At 35.0% G+C, this 21,825-nt stretch overlaps 2 protein-coding genes across 2 annotated transcripts; both read left to right on the forward strand.

The window, feature by feature from the left end:
• Positions 1-3,202: 3,202 nt before the first annotated feature.
• Positions 3,203-5,582, forward strand: LOC120577569 (uncharacterized). The gene is made up of 3 exons (XM_039829165.1): positions 3,203-3,437; positions 3,642-4,534; positions 4,815-5,582. Exons 1-3 carry the CDS (start codon positions 3,203-3,205, stop codon positions 5,580-5,582), a joined length of 1,896 nt encoding a protein of 631 aa, XP_039685099.1.
• A 1,328-nt stretch (positions 5,583-6,910) lies between these two features.
• LOC120577421 (sodium/hydrogen exchanger 7) lies at positions 6,911-20,719 on the forward strand. Its single transcript, XM_039828782.1, has 21 exons — positions 6,911-6,974; positions 7,845-7,922; positions 7,999-8,156; positions 8,361-8,462; positions 8,540-8,657; positions 8,907-8,959; positions 9,030-9,095; positions 9,928-9,972; positions 10,153-10,205; positions 11,165-11,349; positions 11,963-12,010; positions 12,291-12,398; positions 14,106-14,337; positions 16,005-16,307; positions 17,189-17,286; positions 17,471-17,602; positions 17,706-17,915; positions 17,997-18,203; positions 18,434-18,695; positions 19,327-19,622; positions 20,242-20,719. Exons 1-21 carry the CDS (start codon positions 6,954-6,956, stop codon positions 20,527-20,529), a joined length of 3,063 nt encoding a protein of 1,020 aa, XP_039684716.1. The 5' UTR covers positions 6,911-6,953; the 3' UTR covers positions 20,530-20,719.
• The last annotated feature ends 1,106 nt before the right edge of the window (positions 20,720-21,825 follow it).

The raw sequence follows: 21,825 nt of genomic DNA on the forward strand, positions 1-21,825 counted from the left end.
AAATCCTTTTTGTACGCACAATCAGAAATTATAAGGTAAATTTCTCTTATAAATTACATTACCTGATTCATCTAAATACCAATTTCATCGGTCCATTCCTTAGAACCAATATTATTATTGCTTATAAAGTTTGAGTTTTTGGATTGATTAATCTTTTTCTAGGTATTTTATGGATTTATCAATCTATAAGATAAAGATGAAGAATAATGATGGTAGATGTTGATGATTTTTAATTATTTTTTAGTTGATTTTTTATATTTTAATATAATAATAGCTAAAAAATGACTATGACAAAACATTTAATTCAACTCATATATTATGCAACATATGCGTTTTTTTTTTGAAGAAGCTAAAATGGAATATGCAACATATGCGTTGTTCATTAACGAGAGTGACACATTACCAAAATTGATGATGACTAAATAAACTCAAAATGGTGGTTTAAAAAATAGAGGGACTAAATTTCAATTAAGTTAATATAAAGAGACCGAAAATGCATTTAAGCTATTTTTCTTTTTTGTCTCGTGCAATAAAAGTTGTTTTTTTTGGATAACACATACTAGTATATTATAAAATACTAGTGTATTGTTCCGCCGGAAGTTTAACTCAGTTGGTAGAGACATTACATAATATATGCAAGAGTTGGGGTTCAAACTTCGGATACCCCACTTCTCCATAATTAAAATGTGTGAGCTCTCGTCACTAAGTTACTAAACAAAAAAAAAATACTAGTGTATTTTCTTGATATTACCCGGGTTACAAATATAATATTATTGTTTGGATTATGTGTATAATAATTATTGAGATTGAACCACTTTTATTAGTCGATAATTGTGTCGGATACTGAGTTTTCAAACAAATATATATATATATATATATATATATATATATATATATATATATGATATTCATTAAAAATTCATACATCTCAAAAAAGATTTTTCCTATTATAACACACAATTTATTAAATGAACCATAACATCTACCTAAAATAGAAAATAAATAAAACGTAGTTATGTATGTTTCCTATTATGTACAGGGGCCGGAGTTCGAACTCCGGACACTCCATTTATTCATCTTTAAGGTGAATTTCTCTAGCCACTAGGCTACTTGACCAAAAAAAAAAAAAAGATACATGTAAGAAAAAAGATTCCTTATATATATAAAGTTGATTAAAATAAATAAATAAATTTCAATCAAATTGCTTAAAATTTTCTCCATCGATTTATTATTTAAAAAATGATATATCTATTATAAAAAGTTACAGAAAATTTAAGTGAGCTTCAAGTGCTCGCCATGATTAGGACATGCATAAAGCTTAAAGAACGTTTATGGAGATACTTACAGATTGTCCATCAAAAACATATCGACATCAACTGCAACAATTGAACCCACAATTTTGTATGGGAGTTCACTCCTTACCATCTGAGTCAATCTTCATTGACAATTATCTATTAATTTTGATAAAAGTTATGCTGAGTTTGATGTAATTTAAACAGAAATTACATAGAAATAGTTAGAATTAAAAAGGACGAAATTTTTGTATATATATCATCAATTTTAATAATAATTAGTATATATAGAGAATATGAGATTTTGGGCTATCTGTTTTTGTTATTTCAATGATACCTTTCAAAAATTATTCATATATATAATAATGTTATATTGTTGGTCTTATTAAAAAAATAAATATTATCTTCGTCCCTAATTATAAGGCCCTTTTGAAAAACTAACGGGAATTAAGATAGTGGATATTTGTATTAAATATGTTTGTAATTACTATTGTTTTAAATTGTTGTGAATTCGATGAAAATCACACCAATAACAACTTGATGTGTGGGGCAAGGAATAATCAAGCAACCAAAACAAAGTGTATGGAACAATTAAATACAAGCCAAAAGTAGAAAACAACGGCGAGAAGAACACAAAGAAGAGAAGAACAAAAAAGAATTTGTTGACCCAGTTCGGTCCAAATTGACCTAGTCTGGAGGAGAGAGCAGCCCTCCGATCCACTATATGATGAGTATCGTTACAAAGAGAAATCAATGGGTTACAAGAATAAGTCTCCCGCTTAATTCTACCCAAAGTCCCAGCCTATTCCCGTAACCAAGAGACTCAATCCTAATAGTGTTTCCCAAGGTGAATCAACCCACAAACCCTAGTGTTTGTTCCGAAGAGACAAACTCTATACAAACCCTAGTTTTGTTGTTGCCTTTCTAAACCCTTGTTTCAGCCCCCTCTATCTCCCTCTCAAAGTTTAGCTTGATACAAGGTCTATATTTATAGTAAAAGTATCGCTTAAAATTTGGAATAAATCTGCACTCAAAAATATGTTTATGTTTTTCGCTGCCAGCGCACCATCGTGCCACGATGCGATCCCATCGTGCCACGATTTTTCCAGTGCTTTGCCTCAAACTTGAAACCTCCAATCGTGCCACGTTGCCCAGCAATCGTGCCACGATTCCTGCAGATCTTGATTTTAAGTTAACTCTCACATAAATATTGAGGGAGCGGTTGGTCCCTTTGATCCTTAATCATGGTGACATCAGTTTATGTTTGTGTGGGGATTTCAATTCTGTACGTAATATTGAGGAACGGAGAGGTAGAAGTTCTGTTTTCAGACAGGTTGATGCAGATGTGTTTAATAATTTTATTGCTGACAGCTTGTTGATTGATTTACCATTATGTGGTCGGTTATTTACCTGGTATCGAGGTGATGGTGTGTCTACGAGCAGACTCGACCGCTTTTTATTGTCTGAAAAATGGTGCACGACGTGGCCTAATTCTATTCAAATTGCTCAACAGCGTGGGCTTTCAGACCATGTTCCATTATTATTACGAGTTGATGATGCAAATTGGGGACCTCGACCACTTCGTATGTTAAAGTGATGGTCTAATAATCCTGGTTACGACGATTTTGTTCGTGAAAAATGGTGCTCTCTCAATATTACTGGTTGGGGGCGGTTTTGTGGTGAAACAGAAACTCAAGTTGATAAAAGAAAGTTTAAAGGAATGGCACCAGAATCATTTTCAGAACCTGGACGCCAAGTTAATTGATGTAAAGAGTCGTATGGCTTTCTTGGATACTAAAGCGGAGGAGACACCGCTTCTTGAAGTGGAGTTGGCCGAACTTTGAGAATTATTGGTGAATATGCATTCGTTGGCTTGTGCTCAAAATAGTATTAATTGGCAAAATTCAAGAATGAACTGGTTAAAGGAAGGTGATGCAAATTCAAAATACTTCCACGGGTGTATGTCTTCTAGACATCGCAATAATGCTATCAATATGGTGGCTGTCGACGGAGTCAGTGTCGAAGGGGCTCATAATATCCGAGCAGCAGTCTATCAACATTTTTCTACTCATTTCAAGTCGGTTAGGGAGAATAGGCCACGGCTGGATGGTAGTCAATTTCGCAAATTATCAAACTTGGAAGCAGGTAATCTCACTCGCCCTTTCTCCTTAGAAGAAGTGAAGCAAGCAGTGTGAGATTGTGACAATTTTAAAAGTCCGGGACCCGATGGTATTAGTTTTGATTTCATTAAACATTTTTGGGAGTGATTAAAGGATGATTTTATGCGGTTTTTGGTGGAATTTCATCGAAATGGAAAACTGACAAAAGGGTTAAATTCAACTTTTATAGCTTTGATTCCGAAAGTTTCTAGTCCACAACAGTTAACTGATTATCAGCCTATTTCTCTTGTTGGGTGCTTGTATAAGGTGTTGGCTAAGGTTCTGGCTAATAGATTATGTATTGTTATTGGTAGTGTGGTTTCAGCGAATCAATCGGCTTTTGTAAAGGGTAAACAAATTTTAGATGGGATATTGATTGCTAATGAAGTGGTTGATGAAGCGCGGCGTGCGAAAAGGGAGCTCCTTTTGTTCAAGGTTGATTTCGAGAAGGCGTACGATTCTGTGGATTTAAAATATCTTGATATGGTAATGGATCACATGAACTTTCCGACACTTTGGCGTAAGTGGATTAAGGAATGTGTAGGGACGGCGAAGGCTTCAGTTCTTGTTAATGGTAGCCCAACGGATGAATTCATTATTGAGCGGGGTCTTCATCAAGGGGATCCTTTGTCTCCGTTTTTATTTTTGTTAGCTGCTGAAGGCTTCAATGTTCTTATGCAAGCAATGGAGGGGGCACATATTTTCAATGGTTATGGGGTTGGTCAAGCAAATCAGGTTCGGTTAACACATTTGCAATTCGCATATGATACTCTTTTAATTGGAGAGAAAAGTTGGTTAAATGTGCGCTCCATGAGGGCGGTGTTGTTACTGTTTGAGGAGGTGTCCGGGTTGAAGGTGAACTTTCATAAAAGTATGCTTACTGGTGTCAATGTAACAGACTCATGGTTGTCAGAGGCCGCAATGGTTATGAATTGTAGAAAGGGCTCCATTCCTTTTATTTATTTGGGCCTCCCTATTGGCGGTGATTCGTGGAAATTGAGTTTTTGGAAACCTGTTCTTGATCGCATAGCGGCTCGCCTATCGTCCTGGAATAATAAATTCCTTTCTTTTGGTGGCCGTCTGGTATTGCTCAAATATGTCATGTCTTCCCTTCCGGTTTACTTTCTTTCCTTTTTCAAAGCTCCTACAGGTATAATTTCTTCTATTGAATCTCTTTTTAAAAGATTTTTTTGGGGTGGTGGTGAGGACATTAGAAAAATAGCTTGGATTAAATGGGAATCTCTGTGTGTCCCTAAGGAGTTTGGGGGTCAGGCGGGTGGGTGCTTTTAATATTTCTTTGTTAGGGAAATGGTGTCGGAGGTTGTTAATAGATAAGAATGGGTTGTGGTATAGAGTTCTGAAGGCGCGTTATGGTGAGGATGGGGGGCGGTTGAAAGAGGGAGGAAGTCAGAGCTCACTTTGGTGGCGGATGATTAATAAGGTTCGAGAGGGGATTGGTGAGGGAGTTAGTCGGTGGTTTGATGACAATGTTCGTAGGGTGATTCGTGATGGTCGAAGCACTCTTTTTTGGCACGATACTTGGCTAGGGGACATACCTTTAAAATTAAAATTTCCTAGGTTATTTGATCTAGCTGAGACAAAGGAGAGGATGGTGGAGGAGATGTGGAGATTGGGTTGGGAGGAAGAGGGAGGAGCATGGGTGTGGAGACGACGGTTGTTAGCATGGGAGGAAGAGAGTGTGAGGGAGTGTTGTGCTTTGTTACTTAACATTGTTTTGCAGGATAATGTCTGTGATACTTGGCGGTGGCTTTTGGATCCTGTAAATGGGTACTCGGTGCGGGAGTCCTATCGATATTTAACCCTTTCAGGAGTAAATACGGATAGGAACATGGTGGATGATGTCTGGCACAAACATATTCCTTCAAAGGTGTCGTTGATGGTGTGGAGATTGTTCCGTAATAGACTTCCGACTAGAGACAATTTGATCCGACGGGGAACTCTCCATCTTGATGCTTCTACGTGCGTAACAGGGTGTGGGGCATCCGAAACAGCATTACATCTTTTTCTCCTTTGCGACTTATCCAGCACTCTTTGGTTGGAGGTGCGGCTTTGGCTTGGCATTTATGCAGTATCTCCAGCTGATCTCCGACAACATTTCCAACAATTCTAAAAAATGGCAGGTTTGCCAAGGTCTTCTCATTTATATCTCACGATCATTTGGTTTGCTGTTGTTTGGGTTATTTGGAAGGAGAGGAATAACCGTGTCTTTCAACAGACGGTTGCGACTCCCTTTATGCTTCTTGAAAGGATTAAGCTAAATTCGTTTTTATGGTTAAAATCAAAGCAGGTTTCTTTCAGTTACTGTTATCACGACTGGTGGAAACATCTGCTCCCTTGCATGGGTATTATTGTGTAATTTAGCTTGAATAGATTGTTGGTGCATCATCTTATCACCTTGACTGTGTAATTATTGTAACTGTTGCAAGTGTCTTTCTCTCTCACACCTTGTGCGGGGGGAGTCACCGATGTTTATAATATATCTCATTTTGATTTGTTCAAAAAAAAAAATTACTATTGTTTTTACAATTTTATCCTTTAAGAAATAGGGTTATGTTTTCAACATTCTATTTATTGTTGATTGAAGAAAAAGATGTATAATAAATAGGGGCATGTACGTAAAGAAATAATTAATATACCAGATGCTTGTACTAACCGGTTATATGCCAGATCAGATGCTTGTACTAAGGGCAAATTGGGAAATTGAGGGACATAAAAGATTTCGGGGGCCAATAAATAAATAAATAATGTTCTTAACCTTATTTATGCTGCTGCAGACGTACGTGCGTATGGATGCCGTTACAGTGCAACGGAAGAATTACTTAAACCCTGAATTCGATCGAGTGTCAAAACATTCAGAGCTGTAACGTAACATTTTGTCGTTACAAGTTATAACTGAATCGCTTCTTCCGTTGAGAATGATGGATCAACAACAAAATGCTCTTTCTGCTTCTGCTTCTCCATTAGATGCAGTCATCTTCTTTTTTCTCAGTCTTATTCTTGGTGCTGCTTGCAGACACCTTTTCCATGGCACTCGAGTTCCTTACACTGTTTCTTTGCTCATCCTTGGCATTGCTATTGGTTCTTTAGGTTCTTCTTCTTACTTCTTTAATTATTATTGTTACTATTACCTTAAATAACTTCACTCTTCGTCTATTTTTATTTGAAAAACTAATTTTATAATTTATTTGTATCATGTTATGTTATGCCAAAACGTAACTTACATTGACATTTTCTCATTTTTAAACAGAATATGGTACTCATCATCGCCTGGGAATGCTTGGAAATGGGATTCGTCTTTGTAAGTTCTCATTCCATTCTCAAGTTATTCTGAAATTTACGTAATTCAATAGACTAGGCTTTTAGAAAATATATATCAACTGATTCAAGTGATTATTATTTTTAATATGCAGGGTCAGAGATTGATCCGGAGCTCCTGCTAGCTGTTTTCCTTCCTGCTCTCCTTTTTGAGAGCTCTTTCTCAATGGAAGTTCATCAAATTAAGGTTTCCATTCTTGGATATGAATATTAACTCACTTCTATTTTAGTTAAAAAGTGATGGTTGCAGTCTGTTATACTAGTTCTTTTCTCGTGTATGTTTCCATGCATTCTCACACTCTTGCATGATTATATACGTACACATCCAATTTTCTATGCATATTATATAAACTCTCGCCATCATGTAAAGGGGATTTTTATATGCTTTGGTGTGTTTTCTGGTGTAACTTGGAAACCGTTGTGTGTGATCTAAATTACATGAAACCTCAAAAAAAGTGTAGCAAAAAGAGAGAGCCATAGAAAGTGATCAACATGTAAATTGTAGATTTATCTCTTAGCTCACCTCAGCCACTGGAATTATGCTAACTGCACTTAAGGAAAAACTATGCTTATTTTACCACAGCAACAGCTTTGACAGCAAACATTTATATGAATAACACTTGATTTCCTCCTCGGCATTGCACCTTCCATACACACCAAATGATCACAATTGAAAATCCTCAATAATGGAAAACTCACAAAAAAATTCAGATGCCCAGCAAATCTCGCCAGTTTTATTAACATAAACTAAAGGAGACCATCTTGAAAATTAACCTAAATACTAAGAATTATAATGTAAATAGCAAGGGCTTAGAAATCTTTACTGCACTAAATGTTACTATGAAACTAATAGCTCTATCTCCGAGTTACTTGTGATCCCAAATGGAAGATGAGGAAACTAGATCAACAAAACTAGAAGTTGCTATGATCAAACCCTGCCGAGTAGGGTGCAAACTTGATGTTTCTATTATAATGTAAGTCATCACCTGTTGACTTATAAATGACTGATATTGCATCGCAAGTTTCCCTAATCTCGATTTGTTTCAATTGAGTGCAGAGGTGTATTGCACAAATGATCTTACTAGCTGGTCCAGGTGTTGTGCTTTCGACCATTTTTCTTGGAACTCTTTTGAAGGTATGAGAACCAATGTGTTTAGAATTCATCATTTGTGTCACATGGTTAAAGTTATACGTCATTTGTCATAATACAGCTTACTTTCCCGTATGGCTGGAGTTGGAAAACATCACTTTTGCTTGGGGGACTTCTTGGTGCATCTGATCCTGTTGCTGTTGTAGCCTTGTTGAAAGAACTTGGTGCCAGCAAAAAATTAAGCACAATAATTGAAGGGGAATCCGTGATGAATGATGGGTACTTTGTTTAGATCCCTTGACTCTTGTTTTCACCAACGTTCTTCCCTTCAAATGAATTACCAAATTTGCTATTAAATTTAGGTTGTAGGAAGTAGCTTAAAGCCTTGATCATTTATAATGAGTGACTATTTCTGCATGTGATGGTTCTTTTAGATGTTTTTTATTTGGTCTTCTAGAAAGCTTAACCTTTGTTCTTGTCCAGGGTGGCTATTGTGGTTTATACCCTTTTCTATCGGATGGTTCTTGGAGAGACCTTCAATTGGCTTGCCATAATCAAATTTCTAGCACAAGTTTCACTTGGAGCGTAGGTTTAACCCACTTCTTCTCTGTTGGATAATGACACAATTTATCTTTGCTTATGTGATACTTTGATCGGTCCAGTGTAGGAATTGGTATTGCTTTCGGGATTGCATCTGTTTTATGGCTTGGGTTTATTTTTAATGATACAGTGATTGAGATTTCTCTAACACTTGCTGTTAGCTATGTTGCTTACTACACTGTAAGTTGCTTTCAAATTTGGTTTCATCTTTTAGTAATTTTAGAGATTATATTTGTATTATGAGTTATGAATAATTAATGCACATAATATGTATAATACCCTAGTTTTTTTTTAATGCATCTTTCAGTAGGATAAGCGGTTATATCTGCTAAAAATCGTATCGTCGTAATGGGATTTTTTGGTGTGGTACTATTTAGAATTACTTCCATTCTTTTGCATGGAGAAATTGATGGTCAAAATCTTTTATAGGCTCAAGTGAGTGCGGAAGTTTCTGGTGTTTTGGCATTGATGTCATTCGGAATGTAAGTTGGCCGCTAGCACCAAATATCTATGCCACTTCTTGGAAAATTTGGTATTGAAATCTTTCTACAGGTTCTATTCTGCATTTACAAGGACAGCTTTTAAGGGTGAACGTCAACAAAGCTTTCATTACTTTTGGTATACCTTTTACGCATCCTTGTGTTAGTTGTGTAGGTAATTAGACGAGTCAGATTGACTCTACGGGGAATATTTTATTCTTTTTAATTTTCAACTTCTGCTTGTGTTTGTGGCACTAAAAGGAACAAAGAAAAGGAATCATAGGTTTTTCACTGAACAGTGAAGTCTCTGGCCTCCCTTCCTCAGTCCAAATATTCTTATCCTTAAAGTATTCTAGAACCTCGTGGATTCATCTAATGGCTTCATTAAGGGGTTGCTCGTTTTAAGTTGCACTGGGGATAGATATTTTGCTGAGCTAATTCTTTCTGCTTGATTTCTTGTTTGTTTTTAGATGCTTGTCCTCCAATTTTCTTTGTGATAAGCATAGATGAGGTTTACTTTTTAGAATGTAGAAGATAAAATAGAAATAAAGAAATGAAACAAGCCTAAAAGTTATATTATTTCTATTCGTAGCTGCAGAAAAGTTTTCCTATATAGTTGAGGGGTTAGTGGAACCAGTGGAGTCAAAGGAAGTAAGAACATTATTCTTTCCAGGCAACCAAAATGAATAAAAGAACTCTTCTTTACTTATACTATGGCAGGGTGTTGGGAAGTATATAAATAGTTTCTTATTGAGGTAGCTGTAATCTTAGTATTTATAATTTCTGGTATGTAAAATTTTGCTCTGCTGCTTAGTTTAGATGTATGAATTTCATTAAATGATTTACTTTTCGCTTGTTTTAACAACATGGTATTTAGAGTTGGACAAGAAACCACTTTTATTGTGTCTCTCATTTTCCATTACTCTGTTTTCAAATATAAAGGATTTTGATCCCTATTTATTTTTCTCCAGGGAAATGATTGCTTATATCGCCAATACAATAATTTTCATTTTGAGGTAAGAGCTCAGTTGGAATCTTGAAATATAATGATATTACTTGTGAAACAGGCTGTTGATGCCATTTGGATTGAGTGAGGAATATTTTTTTTCTGGTTGAACACAGTTTTGAGCTGCCGTAATGCATTCTTACTAGTATATTACTTCCATTAATATATGTTCTTATCTTTTGCTTTGCAGTGGAGTTGTTATAGCTGAAGGAATACTCAGTGATGAACAAGTTTTTTCCCATGGTAGTATTCTCTTGAATCGCTTCTTAAGTTATATTCTTTGTTCAAGATGCCCTTGGATTATATTCTTAAATTTCATTTATTCGGGATAAACCATCCCATGGAAATCTTGAATGATAATACATGAAACCATTGCTAATTACTCCTTCCATCCCATTATGAGTGTCATAGATCATAGCTTATTTCACACAAATTAAGGAGAAACTACAAATGAAAGAAAGTACACAGCGATTTTGCCAAATTAACCTTATTAATCATTGGTGGATTCACCATTATCATAAATGCAAAGTGGAGGATAATTACTTGGAAGTGATGCAAATCGTATTACTATTAACTAGAGAGTACTAAATGATTAATGGTAACATTGAAAATATAAAATGACACTTACTTTGAGACTTTTTTCTTTGCAAATATGATACATTGACACTTATTTTGGGACTGGGAGAGTCACAAATAGGAGCTTATAGCACTGTTGCATGATTGTGCAGATGAATCTTAAGGAAGCTGTGTTCCATAATTTTGTATCATTTCTGACTAGAATAGGGGAAATTGACAGGTTAATACACATTGAAAGAGATATAATTTCTTTAAATTGTCACTTTTAACTCTAAACTGCATATAATCCTACTACATCGCTCGGTTGTGTTGCTCTTGCTAACATCCACAAATCATATCTTGTTTTAAGGATTTTAATTTCACTATTTTCAGCTATGATAAATCATATTTTCAGTTTGTGGTTTTCTTTGATGCATACCACCTTATACAATGATAGGACCAAAGAAAGTCGAGATAAAATTGCAATGATTATCATATTGTTCTCAACAAGACAACTTAATTTAGATACTTGGATAATCTTATGTTTTATAGAAGCTCTTGCCGGTGTTACTTGCATGTTTTATTATTGAAATACTTCCGTTTGTTAATTTTAAAGGAGTAACTACAAACTGTTGGTTCTATTGTAGGAAAGTCATGGGTCTACCTCTTGCTTCTCTATGCATATGTTCAAGTGTCTCGATGCATTGTAGTTGGAGCACTATTTCCCTTTCTAAATTATTTTGGATATGGTTTGAATTGGAAAGAAGCTATTATTCTCGTCTGGTCAGGGTTGCGAGGAGCAGTTGCGTTGTCACTTTCACTATCGGTTAAGGCAAGTGTTTATTGACTGATGGATGTACTTCTTCATCGACATAACACCCTCTCAATATTTACCAGTTATATAGGGATATAATTGAGTTTTCCTCAAAAAGGGAGAATATAAATATATTGAGTTTTCTACCTGTTGAAGATAGATGAAGAAATTTGAGATTTCGTGTGCTATTATTTGTTTGGTAACTTATTAATTGAAAACCAAAAATTTAATTAATTGATTTAAGAAAATACTAAGAAAGATGAGAAAGTCGAGTCAGAAATGTTTTAAGAGGGATTCAGAATCATGTTGATTTACATGGTCGAAGAAGATGAAAAGGGTTTAGGAGAAATAATTGAGCAGAGAGAGACACATTTTCAACATGAAATTCTGTATTTAAGATTCATCATAATTAGCTAACTAAAGGACATAGCATATATTACTGCATATATCTATTTTTTTTTAGGGGTATATATCTATTTATACAGCAGAAAAAGTTTCACAGCACTTGTTTTCCTCTACAATGTATTTAGGGAGCAGGGAAAAAATGTACTTGCATGAGATCATCATTGACATCCATGTTCATATTTTTGTAGTTTAATCTTTTAATTGTTAATGTTTTTGGTTTGTTTAGCGTTCGAGTGGCAGATCAATTGAATTGACTCCAGAGACGGGAACAATGGTATGCAATTCATATTAATAAAACCCTTGCAGAAAGACTAGCAACTCACTAACATTTTTCTTCCAAAAACTTCATGATTGTGGAATGAGCCCCACTATATAGAAAATGGAACCCACGTAACTTAGTGGGAGTGTGTTGCTAGTACTGTTCAATGGCTCAAACCCTTGTAAATTTCTAATTCGTAACTCTGCTCTATGATTTTGTAAGATCACTACAACCCCAAATTTCTCGATGTTAAAATTGTCTATATATCTGACTGACATGTGTTTTGATTGTGTAGTTTGTTTTCTTCACCGGTGGAATTGTGTTTTTAACACTTATAGTGAATGGTTCAACCACACAGTTCATATTACACTTCCTTGGCATGAATAAGTTATCATCAGCTAAGGTCAGGGTTCTCTTAATCTTCCATTTTAAAAATATCTTCATGTAATGAGAGATGGATTTGTTTATCCCCGTGAGCTTAGCTCAGTTGGTAGGGATATTGCATATTATATGCAGGGGCCGGGGTTCGAACCCCGGATACTCCATTTCTCCACAATTTAATTGTGTGAGCTCTAGCCACTAGGCGTGGCTACTTGACCAAAAAAAAAGATGGAATTGTTTGATATCCCAAATTATTAGTGCTGCTCTTTTTGTATTCATTTTTTATTTTATCTGAATTCTCTCGGTCGTTCTTCCTCTTATCTATGAAAATAACTTGAAATTTTCATATATAATTCACTGCTGTAAATAGTAACAAATTCTGTAGGCTACTGTGTTTCAATAAAATGTAAAATATAGACAGAAAAGAGAAACAAAAAGAAATTAGTGAGACAAAAATATGATGTCCTCCAAATGGGCTTTTTAATGGTGGAACTTTCGTTAATTTAAAAGAGTGAGATATGGACTGGAAATAATAATTGCAAACATTCTTCTTTTATCAAACATTAATGAGTTTTTGGATGTGCTAAATATGTGTGGGTGCTTATGATATTCCACTGAGAGGAATTGAACTCAAGAAATTTTAGCATCCTATAATTGCTCTTAAATTTAGTACATGTTCCCTACCAAAGTGTGTATTGCAGATGTTAATATGGTCAATCAATCTATGTTTTCTCCTTCTCACTTGTCATGGTAGTCTGCTTATTGATGAGACATATTGATGGCCTGCCAACCACGATTTCTAACATGGTATCAAAGCATCCTCTAAGATCCATTGGGCCACCTGCTATCAAGTTTCTGCTATCAGGCCACCCACCATTTATATCTACGCTCCAGATGTCTAGTCCTCGATGTGAGGGTGTGTGTTAAAGAGTCCCACATCGGATGAGAGATGGCCTACCAATGTGTTTATAAGTAGTTGGGCCTAACACAAAACCATAACTCAATTTTTCTGAACTTTCAATTTAAATTACTCTAGAGTTACTATGGCGTATCGGTCCATCTGTGTTTTCTTTTTCTAACTTAACATTCATGATACCATAGCTCAGTTCTAAAAATTGAGAGTTCAGAATAATTTAAATGGTAAACCTGGAATTGATGGCACGTGGTGATCCAGGTAGACACAGTCACTATTGTTGGCTGGAAAGGTGCATGGTAACCACCGATATGAGGAAAATCTTAGATTCTAGTGTGCGGAGGTGCTAGTCCAATAGGAAGGAGATAATCACTGGATGGAGACTACAAGTAGTTGGTGAAATAAATGCTCTGAGCATGCTGGCCATGGGTGCAACTTGTAACTACCACCGTGTTCCTTCATTTTGGCTTTTCTTGGTCATTAGTCTAGAAACCCAAAGTAATAGATTTAACAGCAGAGTTCAGAGACGGTGAGTATTGGAGAAGAAATGTGCAGCAAGTGAGCTAATTGATAGATTATATAAGCAATTGGTATTTGTATGAATTTATTATGAACAATAAACTATAAAAAAATTAGATTTGGCAGATACCTATCAGTCTACACTCCATAAAGAAATATTCCATGCTTGTCTTTTTCCTTGGTATTAATTATTAATGGTAGGTAGAAAGGAATGAATGCCTTTCTTCCTATTCTCAATGATTTTGTAATCAAGTTCTAGTTGGTTTTGGTCCTCATATTTTGCTCATGTAATAACAGAGACGTATCCTTGATGTTACAAAGTATGAAATGGCTAATAAAGCATTGAAGGCTTTTAGTGAACTTGGAGATGATGAGGAACTCGGGCCTGCTGACTGGCCCACAGTGAAGAGATATATTTCCTGCTTAAATGACTTTGAAGGTGAACGCGTTCGTCCTCATGGTGCATCTAAAAGTGATGGTGACTTAGATCTTATGAATTTGAAAGACATACGAGTACGCCTTCTGAATGGTATGCAAACAAGTGATGGTGACTTAGATCTTATGAATTTGCAAGACATGCGAGTACGCCTTCTGAATGGTATGCAAACATTTGCATTTGTTTCGATTCTAAGAGATTTTACATTTATAGTTTTTTCTTTTTTTTAATATAAGCTTACATTTATAGTTTTACATTATTTACACCAGTTCTTTTAACTTTAACAACAGCAGGAACCTCACCACTCTATACCCAGTGTTTCTGTTTGATTAACTGCTTCAAATATTCTAAACCCTTGTACCCATTTGTTTATGTTTTATTGGATGGAATGTTTTCCAATTTGATTGAATCTTTTTATCTAACTAGTTGTCCACATAGTTATATGAATTTCATTCAAAAGTTTTTCAATTTAAAGATATAGTAATGCAATTTCTAGTTTCTATGTTTTATTTTGTAGCATAGCATGTACAGTTGTAATGAAGGGTTAGTGCTTGCTCTTCTTGGAAGATTTTATGAAGAAAGTAATGGAGTAAAACTCTAATGTCCTTTTTTTTAAGGAAAAACTCTAATGTCTTATTACTACACTCTTAGACTGTTTATATAGGAAAAGAATTTACAATAGTAATACACTAATAATGTCAGAATAAAAATAAAGAGAATAAAATAAAATCATAGAGAATCAAATCTGATTTTCACCGATTCTTCCACATTTTTGTACTATTAAAAAAGAGCTTTGGATTGATTTTAAATGTCTAGCAACCAATCTCGGCATTGTCATGAAATTTGGCTTGATGCCTTTTCCTAATTTTTTCCACATAAATCGAACCAAATCATTATCTTATTAACATGCATGAGTTAAATTTGTACTCAATCCCTCCTGGAAGGAAAATACTTTGATTACTAATCTTAGGAAAAGCCTAACTCAAACCCAAAATATGGCTCAAGGGGTGAGGATTCCCAAAACCTTATAAAGATTACTTTGTCCATTTCTTTAGCCGATGAGTGATATCGTCACCCCCCCTCACACCCCAGACAATAAAGATGTTGGAGGCTGCAATATAGACAGTCAATCCGTTTCCAATACACCCTCTCATGTCCAGGACTAGACAACTTGAGCGTGACCAAATGTGGGTGTCTCAATAGCAGATTTAGAATATACTATGATATATCTTAGAATTAAATCTTGGCCCAACTTTAACCCTAAAGCCAGCTCGAGGGCTGATGTTTGCTTAAGTTATTAATACTACTTTGTCCCTATCTATAGCCATGTGAGATCTCAATACGCCTCCTTACACCCAACATAATGAAGGTGGTGGAGTGTGCAATTAAGGCATTCTAAGATGGCTGCAACAAAGGCACTTAGGGTTTCCAATAGTTCTTGTTATATATGATCAAACTAAATCTTGATGGATGGTATTGTTATGAACTTATGATGGCAAAACATGCATTCATCTAAAGGCCTAAGTTAATAAGATGCCCCTGTTGTTTTCATGGTAATAGTGTGTGTGCGCGCGCGCGGGCATGTGTTCAAGTGCTTTTCAAAGTTGCTTCTGTTATCTCATGTTAGTTTTTTTTAATAGGTATGCACACACATAGACAATTAAACATGTGATGGTAATCTTGTGTTGGCTTAGTCCTTTGATAAAGTTCTCATTTGCTAATAATACTAAGAATTTGTGAACTCATTCCTCTCGTATTAGGTGTCCAAGCTGCTTATTGGGAGATGCTTGATGAAAGGAGAATTACGCAAACAATAGCTAATATCCTAATGCTATCAGCGGAAGAATCAATAGATTTGGCTTCATCTGAGCCTCTATGTGACTGGAAAGGTTTAAAACCTAACGTGCACTTCCCAAATTACTACAAGTTCCTCCAGTCAAATATGTTGCCATCGAAGTTGGTTACATACTTCACCGTGGACAGGTTGGAGTCAGCATGTTATATTTGTGCTGCATTTCTTCGTGCTCACAGAATTGCTCGACAACAATTACATGACTTCATAGGTAATAATCTGCCTTTGTCTATTTATCTTCCCAATATTATTTCCAATTTTTTACCTTTTTCCATCTTTCCCATTTTGTTTTCTATTTTTACTAGCTCCATTAACTTAGTTTTTTGGTATAATTGTCAGCCAACACAAACTATCATTTTGAAAAATTATTCAATATTTTCATTTAACATATGCACAGCTAGAATCCTGACACCAGGATACATTAAATGATTATAATATACAAGAACAAATTTAAATGAGTTACAACAATTAATTTAAAAATAAATTTAAGAACAAATAACCTTTTTTTGTTGTGTCGTTTTTAATTGTTTGGTTCTAGAGGGTGTGCATTGTGCAGAGTTTTCTCCTTCTTCCCTATTCTCCTGTGTTAATTGTGTCAAATACTTGCAGGACTGTAACATGCTTCATTTCCTCAATCAATGTTTATCACTGATGTCCAATCTTAGGAATTGAAATAATCAAAATAGTTTGTGTTTCTATCATCCTATGGAAAATTGGCCAGAATATCCAAGCCATATTGTCCATGCCCACGCCATATCAGAGGCTTTCAGATTTAAGAAATAAAATAGTCTAGTTGTAGTACTCTTTAGATGATGAGGGTGTATCCAAATGTACTGGATATGATGCTATATTTTATATTTTCAGTCTCCACATATCAGTTGTTCAATGCTTTATATTTCATGTTGCTATATTGTGTTTTTAAAAAAAAACAACTGTGGTATATGTCCAATTTTACGTTCTCACCTGTCGCACTATATTCTATTTCTAGTTATTTATTTTGTCTTACTTTTATCAATGTGGTGATAACATAACATATGTTTTAATTATATTTAAGATCATTTATATTAATTTCCTCTACATATACTTCTGTAGGTGACAGTGACATTTCTTCTGCTGTCATTAATGAAAGTGTTGTCGAGGGAGAAGAAGCACGAAAGTTCCTAGAAGATATTCATTTAACATACCCTCAGGTTTGCTAATTAAACATACCGTTCAATGTTCTCTATTTGGATTAACTCTGACAACTTCAAGTTGGTCGGTCTTTTGTATAGCAGTTTAAAGCTTGGGGTGCCTCATATTTACGGCTATGAAGTGTTAAATAGATTCTTTTTGTGAAGTTTTCTATGTTTTATAATGTGTATGCGTAATTATCAGGTTTTGCGTGTTGTAAAGACGAGGCAAGCAACAGATGTAGTGCTGAATCATTTAATTGCATATGTTCAAAACCTTGAGAAGGCTGGGATATTGGAAAAGAAAGAGATGCTACATCTTCATGATGCTGTCCAGGTATCTTTTGTTATTTCTTATGTTAATCTTTTATTTGATGGTTCATTCTTCTGAGATCTATAGTTGGGATGGTCGTCTATTAATTGATTAATTTATTTTTCAGACTGATTTAAAGAAATTACTTAGAAACCCTCCTTTGGTGAAGCTTCCCAAAATAAGTAATATGCATCCTATGTTGGGTGCTCTACCATCTTCAGTTCGTGAACCACTTGTAAGTGATACAAAGGAAATGATGAAATTGCGTGGCAGGACACTTTACAAGGAAGGTGCCAAGTCAAATGGTATTTGGTTAATTTCTAATGGAGTGGTGAAGGTATCAAGTTCTCTCGGTATGAAGCTTACCTTATAATTTCTGATTGTGCGTACAAAGTATTTGAAAATTGCTATTTTACAGTTGGAAAGCAAAATGATTCAAAGCAAGCACCCTTTTCATCCAACTTTTACGCATGGGAGCACATTGGGTCTTTATGAAGTGCTGAGTGGAATACCATATATTTGTAATGTTGTCACAGAGTCCATCGTATTCTACATTTTTGTTGAAGCAAATAAGATAATTTCATGTCTAAGATCTGACCCTTCAATGGAGAGCTTCCTGTGGCAGGTATGGCTACTTTAATAATTCATTATTGCTTCTACAGATTTGAAATTAATGGCTTCTGATGGATCTTGTCACTGCAACAACAACAATAACCAAGCTTTATCCCACTAAGTAGGGTCGGCACATGGATCAAATTACGCTATAATGTTTTGTCATAAACCATATTTGGATCCAACTCATATCTCTAAATCTTTCATAGTCATACAGTACAACAAGTTTATCATGATTTGCAGGAAAGTGCCATTTTCCTTTCCAAAGTATTGCTTCCCCAGATATTTGAGAAACTAACTGGGCAAGATTTAAGAGCTCTTATTGCTGAAAAATCTGAAATGACCATATATATAAGAGGGGGGACAATTGAAATCCCAAATCACTCGGTTGCCTTCTTACTAGAAGGACATATCAAAACTCAAGGTCGTCAGGAACTAGTAACCGCACCAGCAGCCCTGCTTCCTTCACATGGGAATCGAAGCTTCCAAAATTTGTTAATGTCAGGTATATTTACTTGTCTCATATATGATTCCCTGTCTAATACCTTTCTGGCTTTCTGAGTTTCCATTAGACATTTGGTTAGTAGACCTGGGGTTTTGTGTGAAGGTTTGGGGAAATACCAAGGCACAAGGAAGAGGAATTCAAGTACAAATACCATAGCTAGGATGGATGAGGGAAAACAAAGTTTAGCTAAGCAGATTCAGATTTTATTTTCTACATTTTATGTATCGTGGCTAAACATATCTACCGTTACGCCTTCTGCATATTGATCATCCGCTTTACCCTTTACTGTTTCGGGAGAAAAAGGGACTTAAGAACATTAAGGCTTGACATTTTTTAATAGGAACTAAAGTTAAAACAAGACAACACTTTTGTAATTATTAGTGTTTATGGGTAAGTAAACAAATTTTTTCTCAACCAACGGGACCCCTATCTTGTTTTCTGTATAAGCTTGTATGTTTGTGTCTATTAAGGACCAACTCTTCAAATGCTCAAGTTGTTAGGTCTAGGCCTAATAATAGTTAATACATCCCTGACACACCTTCTCACACCAGATTTCATGGGCTTGAAGCCTGAACAATATAAGTCTGTTTGTATTTGAAAATGATGCTCACTCTTTTTACTTTTATACCAGGTTCTAAGGAAGCTAGTTTTATTCATCAAGGATCTTGTTATCTGGTTGAACCTGGAGCAAGGGTAATCGTGTTTGACATTGCTGCATTTGAGCCTGATGCTGCTCTTGTTAAAAAGTCAAGTTCAGGGATATTGCATGCTGCGGATCATCCTCATAAATCTTTCCGTAGACAACATAGTGCTCTTATGAGTTGGCCTGAACATTTCTACAGGCAGAATCAGGATAAACAGAGCTCGGAACAACAAAACAATAGTTTGTCTGCAAAGGCAATGCAGCTGAGCATATATGGGAGCATGGTATGTCGGTTTAGGGTAGCTTAGGTTCATAGATGAAAAATCTTTCAATTTCATGAATTCTGCAGTCTTAACTATGAGAACTAGTTTTTTTTAATCCAAAAGAAAAAGAATGCAACTTCTGGCAGGGTTTTCAAAGGAGAATCTGTCTTCTATTTCATTTCTCCTGTTGAAGTTCATCCTTAAAGCTTTAGTCACCATAACATGCCAGGATAGTATAAGGCTCGTTAGGCACTGAAACTCATGAATATTGTCTAATAGAGATCATATATGAGCAGTATTGAAATTACCTGAAATATATTTGTCATATAATTTTAGTTCCCTAGTATATTAAATTTGCTGGTATGGAATTACATATAAGGTGGTTTCTTGTCCACCGAGAGATCTATCATCTCTGTAGTGGATTGCATAGGCTTGCTGAGGAGATAATAGATGATATGCATAACTGATTAACAACCAAGCTTCTATCTTTAATTTACTATCCCTAAAACAAAAGGATAGCCTGAAATTCAATTAGCAAACAAATGTTATTTGATTTGCACATTTAATGATGTGTGTCTACAGTGTACCATACTCGAAGCTTTATTGTATTCACTTTCATTAATTATTATTCATTTTGAAGGTAGACATCCCTGGCCAGAGTAGAAGTTTGTCAACCAATCGTGCTAGACTACTACCTCAAAGTTTGTCAGATCCAATCATTGTGCCACATCGAAGTCGTCCACTTGTTTCGGTCAAATCAGAAGGAGCTGCAACTGACAAAATGGACATTGGAGTGAAGGGGTTCATGCAAGATGCTACAAATCTCCCTTCACAAAGCACATATAGAAGAGGTGATGATTCAGCTATTGAAGAAGATATTATTGTGAGGATTGATTCACCAAGTACACTATCTTTTCGCCAGTCTTGAGGTGAAAGTGGTGAAGAATCTGTTTGTGTAATAAATGTTGCTTTGGTGTTAGGAACATTATACATAGGAAACAAACCATTGGATTAAACCACGAGAACTTGCAATTAGTCATAAAATATCTCTAAGGTTTTTATATTTAAAATGGAAAACGAGCAATAAATATATTAAAAATAGTTGTTGATACTCAATTTGTATTGTTGTCCTGAAAATTTGTTAGAAAATTAGAAAGTCCAGAACATTTTCAACTTGTTCTCTTGGTTTTTTTATTTTTTTCTTCTTGTGGTGGCAAAAATGTGATTATATAACCTTATTAGTGCCAATTTTGTTGTATATAACATAATTGGCCAATTTTGTATATAACCTTATTTTTGCACCATGCGCCAAAGAATCTTCTCACCAACTTTGTTATGCTTATGTGGAGTATTTGAAAACAAAGAAACAAGTTTTGGAATAACATTATCGAAACACTGCAACAAGTAGCAATCACAACACATTTAGTTTGGGATGACTAGAAGCTAACACAAACTTCAGGTTTCCATCCTCACTAGCACAAACTGTTGCTGAATCTTCTTGGGAGATACCACCATTTGGCACTGTTACTACTAATATGCATTTTAAGTTTTATTTTTTTTATCTTTCTATCTCCTCTTTTTCTTCTCTCACTTAAGACTATGATTATGATTGATTCATCTACTGTTCCTTTGTTGGTTTTTTTTTTATTTTATAAATTTTGCACGTAGAACAACATAAAAATCTTCATCACAAAATTTTGGAGTTTTTAAATGAGGGACAAGTTAATTATAATTTTTTTTAAGAAATTCATAATTATGAGAAATGAAAAATTTATAATTAATTCATCCCTATTTTAAAAACTCTAAAATTTCGTGTTGGAGGTTCTTATGACGTTCTAAAAATGCATGCAAAATTGGGGAAACTGAATTTGATCTATGAGTATACACTTACTCGAAACAAACTTGCGATTTGCACATTTCGATCAAAAAATCAAAATAAGTCGAGACATCTTTAGAGTGCTATGAAACTTTACATATCATTTCTATGTATTTTATTATAATTCTCTACAAAGAAATTAGTTTAAAATTCAACTTCTAAGTGAAGGTAATCCGTTGTTTTGGTGTTTCCTAACATGATAAACATGCATGCAAAAAATCATGCAAAATTTGGCTTCAATGTCACTTTTCTGGACTTCGTCTCCAACAGAAGAACAAAAAAAATTCCATTTTTTCTTTATTTGATATCCTCATTCAATTATAGCAAAATCGTATTTTTTTTTAGGCA

The sequence above is a fragment of the Medicago truncatula genome, chromosome 8 (assembly GCF_003473485.1).
Source record: "Medicago truncatula cultivar Jemalong A17 chromosome 8, MtrunA17r5.0-ANR, whole genome shotgun sequence".
Taxonomy (NCBI): domain Eukaryota; kingdom Viridiplantae; phylum Streptophyta; class Magnoliopsida; order Fabales; family Fabaceae; genus Medicago; species Medicago truncatula.

Bases quoted from the DNA above. Each gene is read 5' to 3' on its own strand.
- LOC120577569 (XM_039829165.1), top strand. From the start codon at position 3,203: ATGAACTGGTTAAAGGAAGGTGATGCAAATTCAAAATACTTCCACGGG. The intron at 3,438-3,641 runs GTAATCTCACTC...CAACTTTTATAG, and splicing joins ATTATCAAACTTGGAAGCAG to CTTTGATTCCGAAAGTTTCT. The intron at 4,535-4,814 runs GTATTGCTCAAA...AGAGTTCTGAAG, and splicing joins TTTCTTTTGGTGGCCGTCTG to GCGCGTTATGGTGAGGATGG.
- LOC120577421 (XM_039828782.1), top strand. From the start codon at position 6,954: ATGGAAGTTCATCAAATTAAG. The intron at 8,157-8,360 runs GTACTTTGTTTA...GTTCTTGTCCAG, and splicing joins GAATCCGTGATGAATGATGG to GGTGGCTATTGTGGTTTATA. The intron at 8,960-9,029 runs GTAAGTTGGCCG...ATCTTTCTACAG, and splicing joins GCATTGATGTCATTCGGAAT to GTTCTATTCTGCATTTACAA.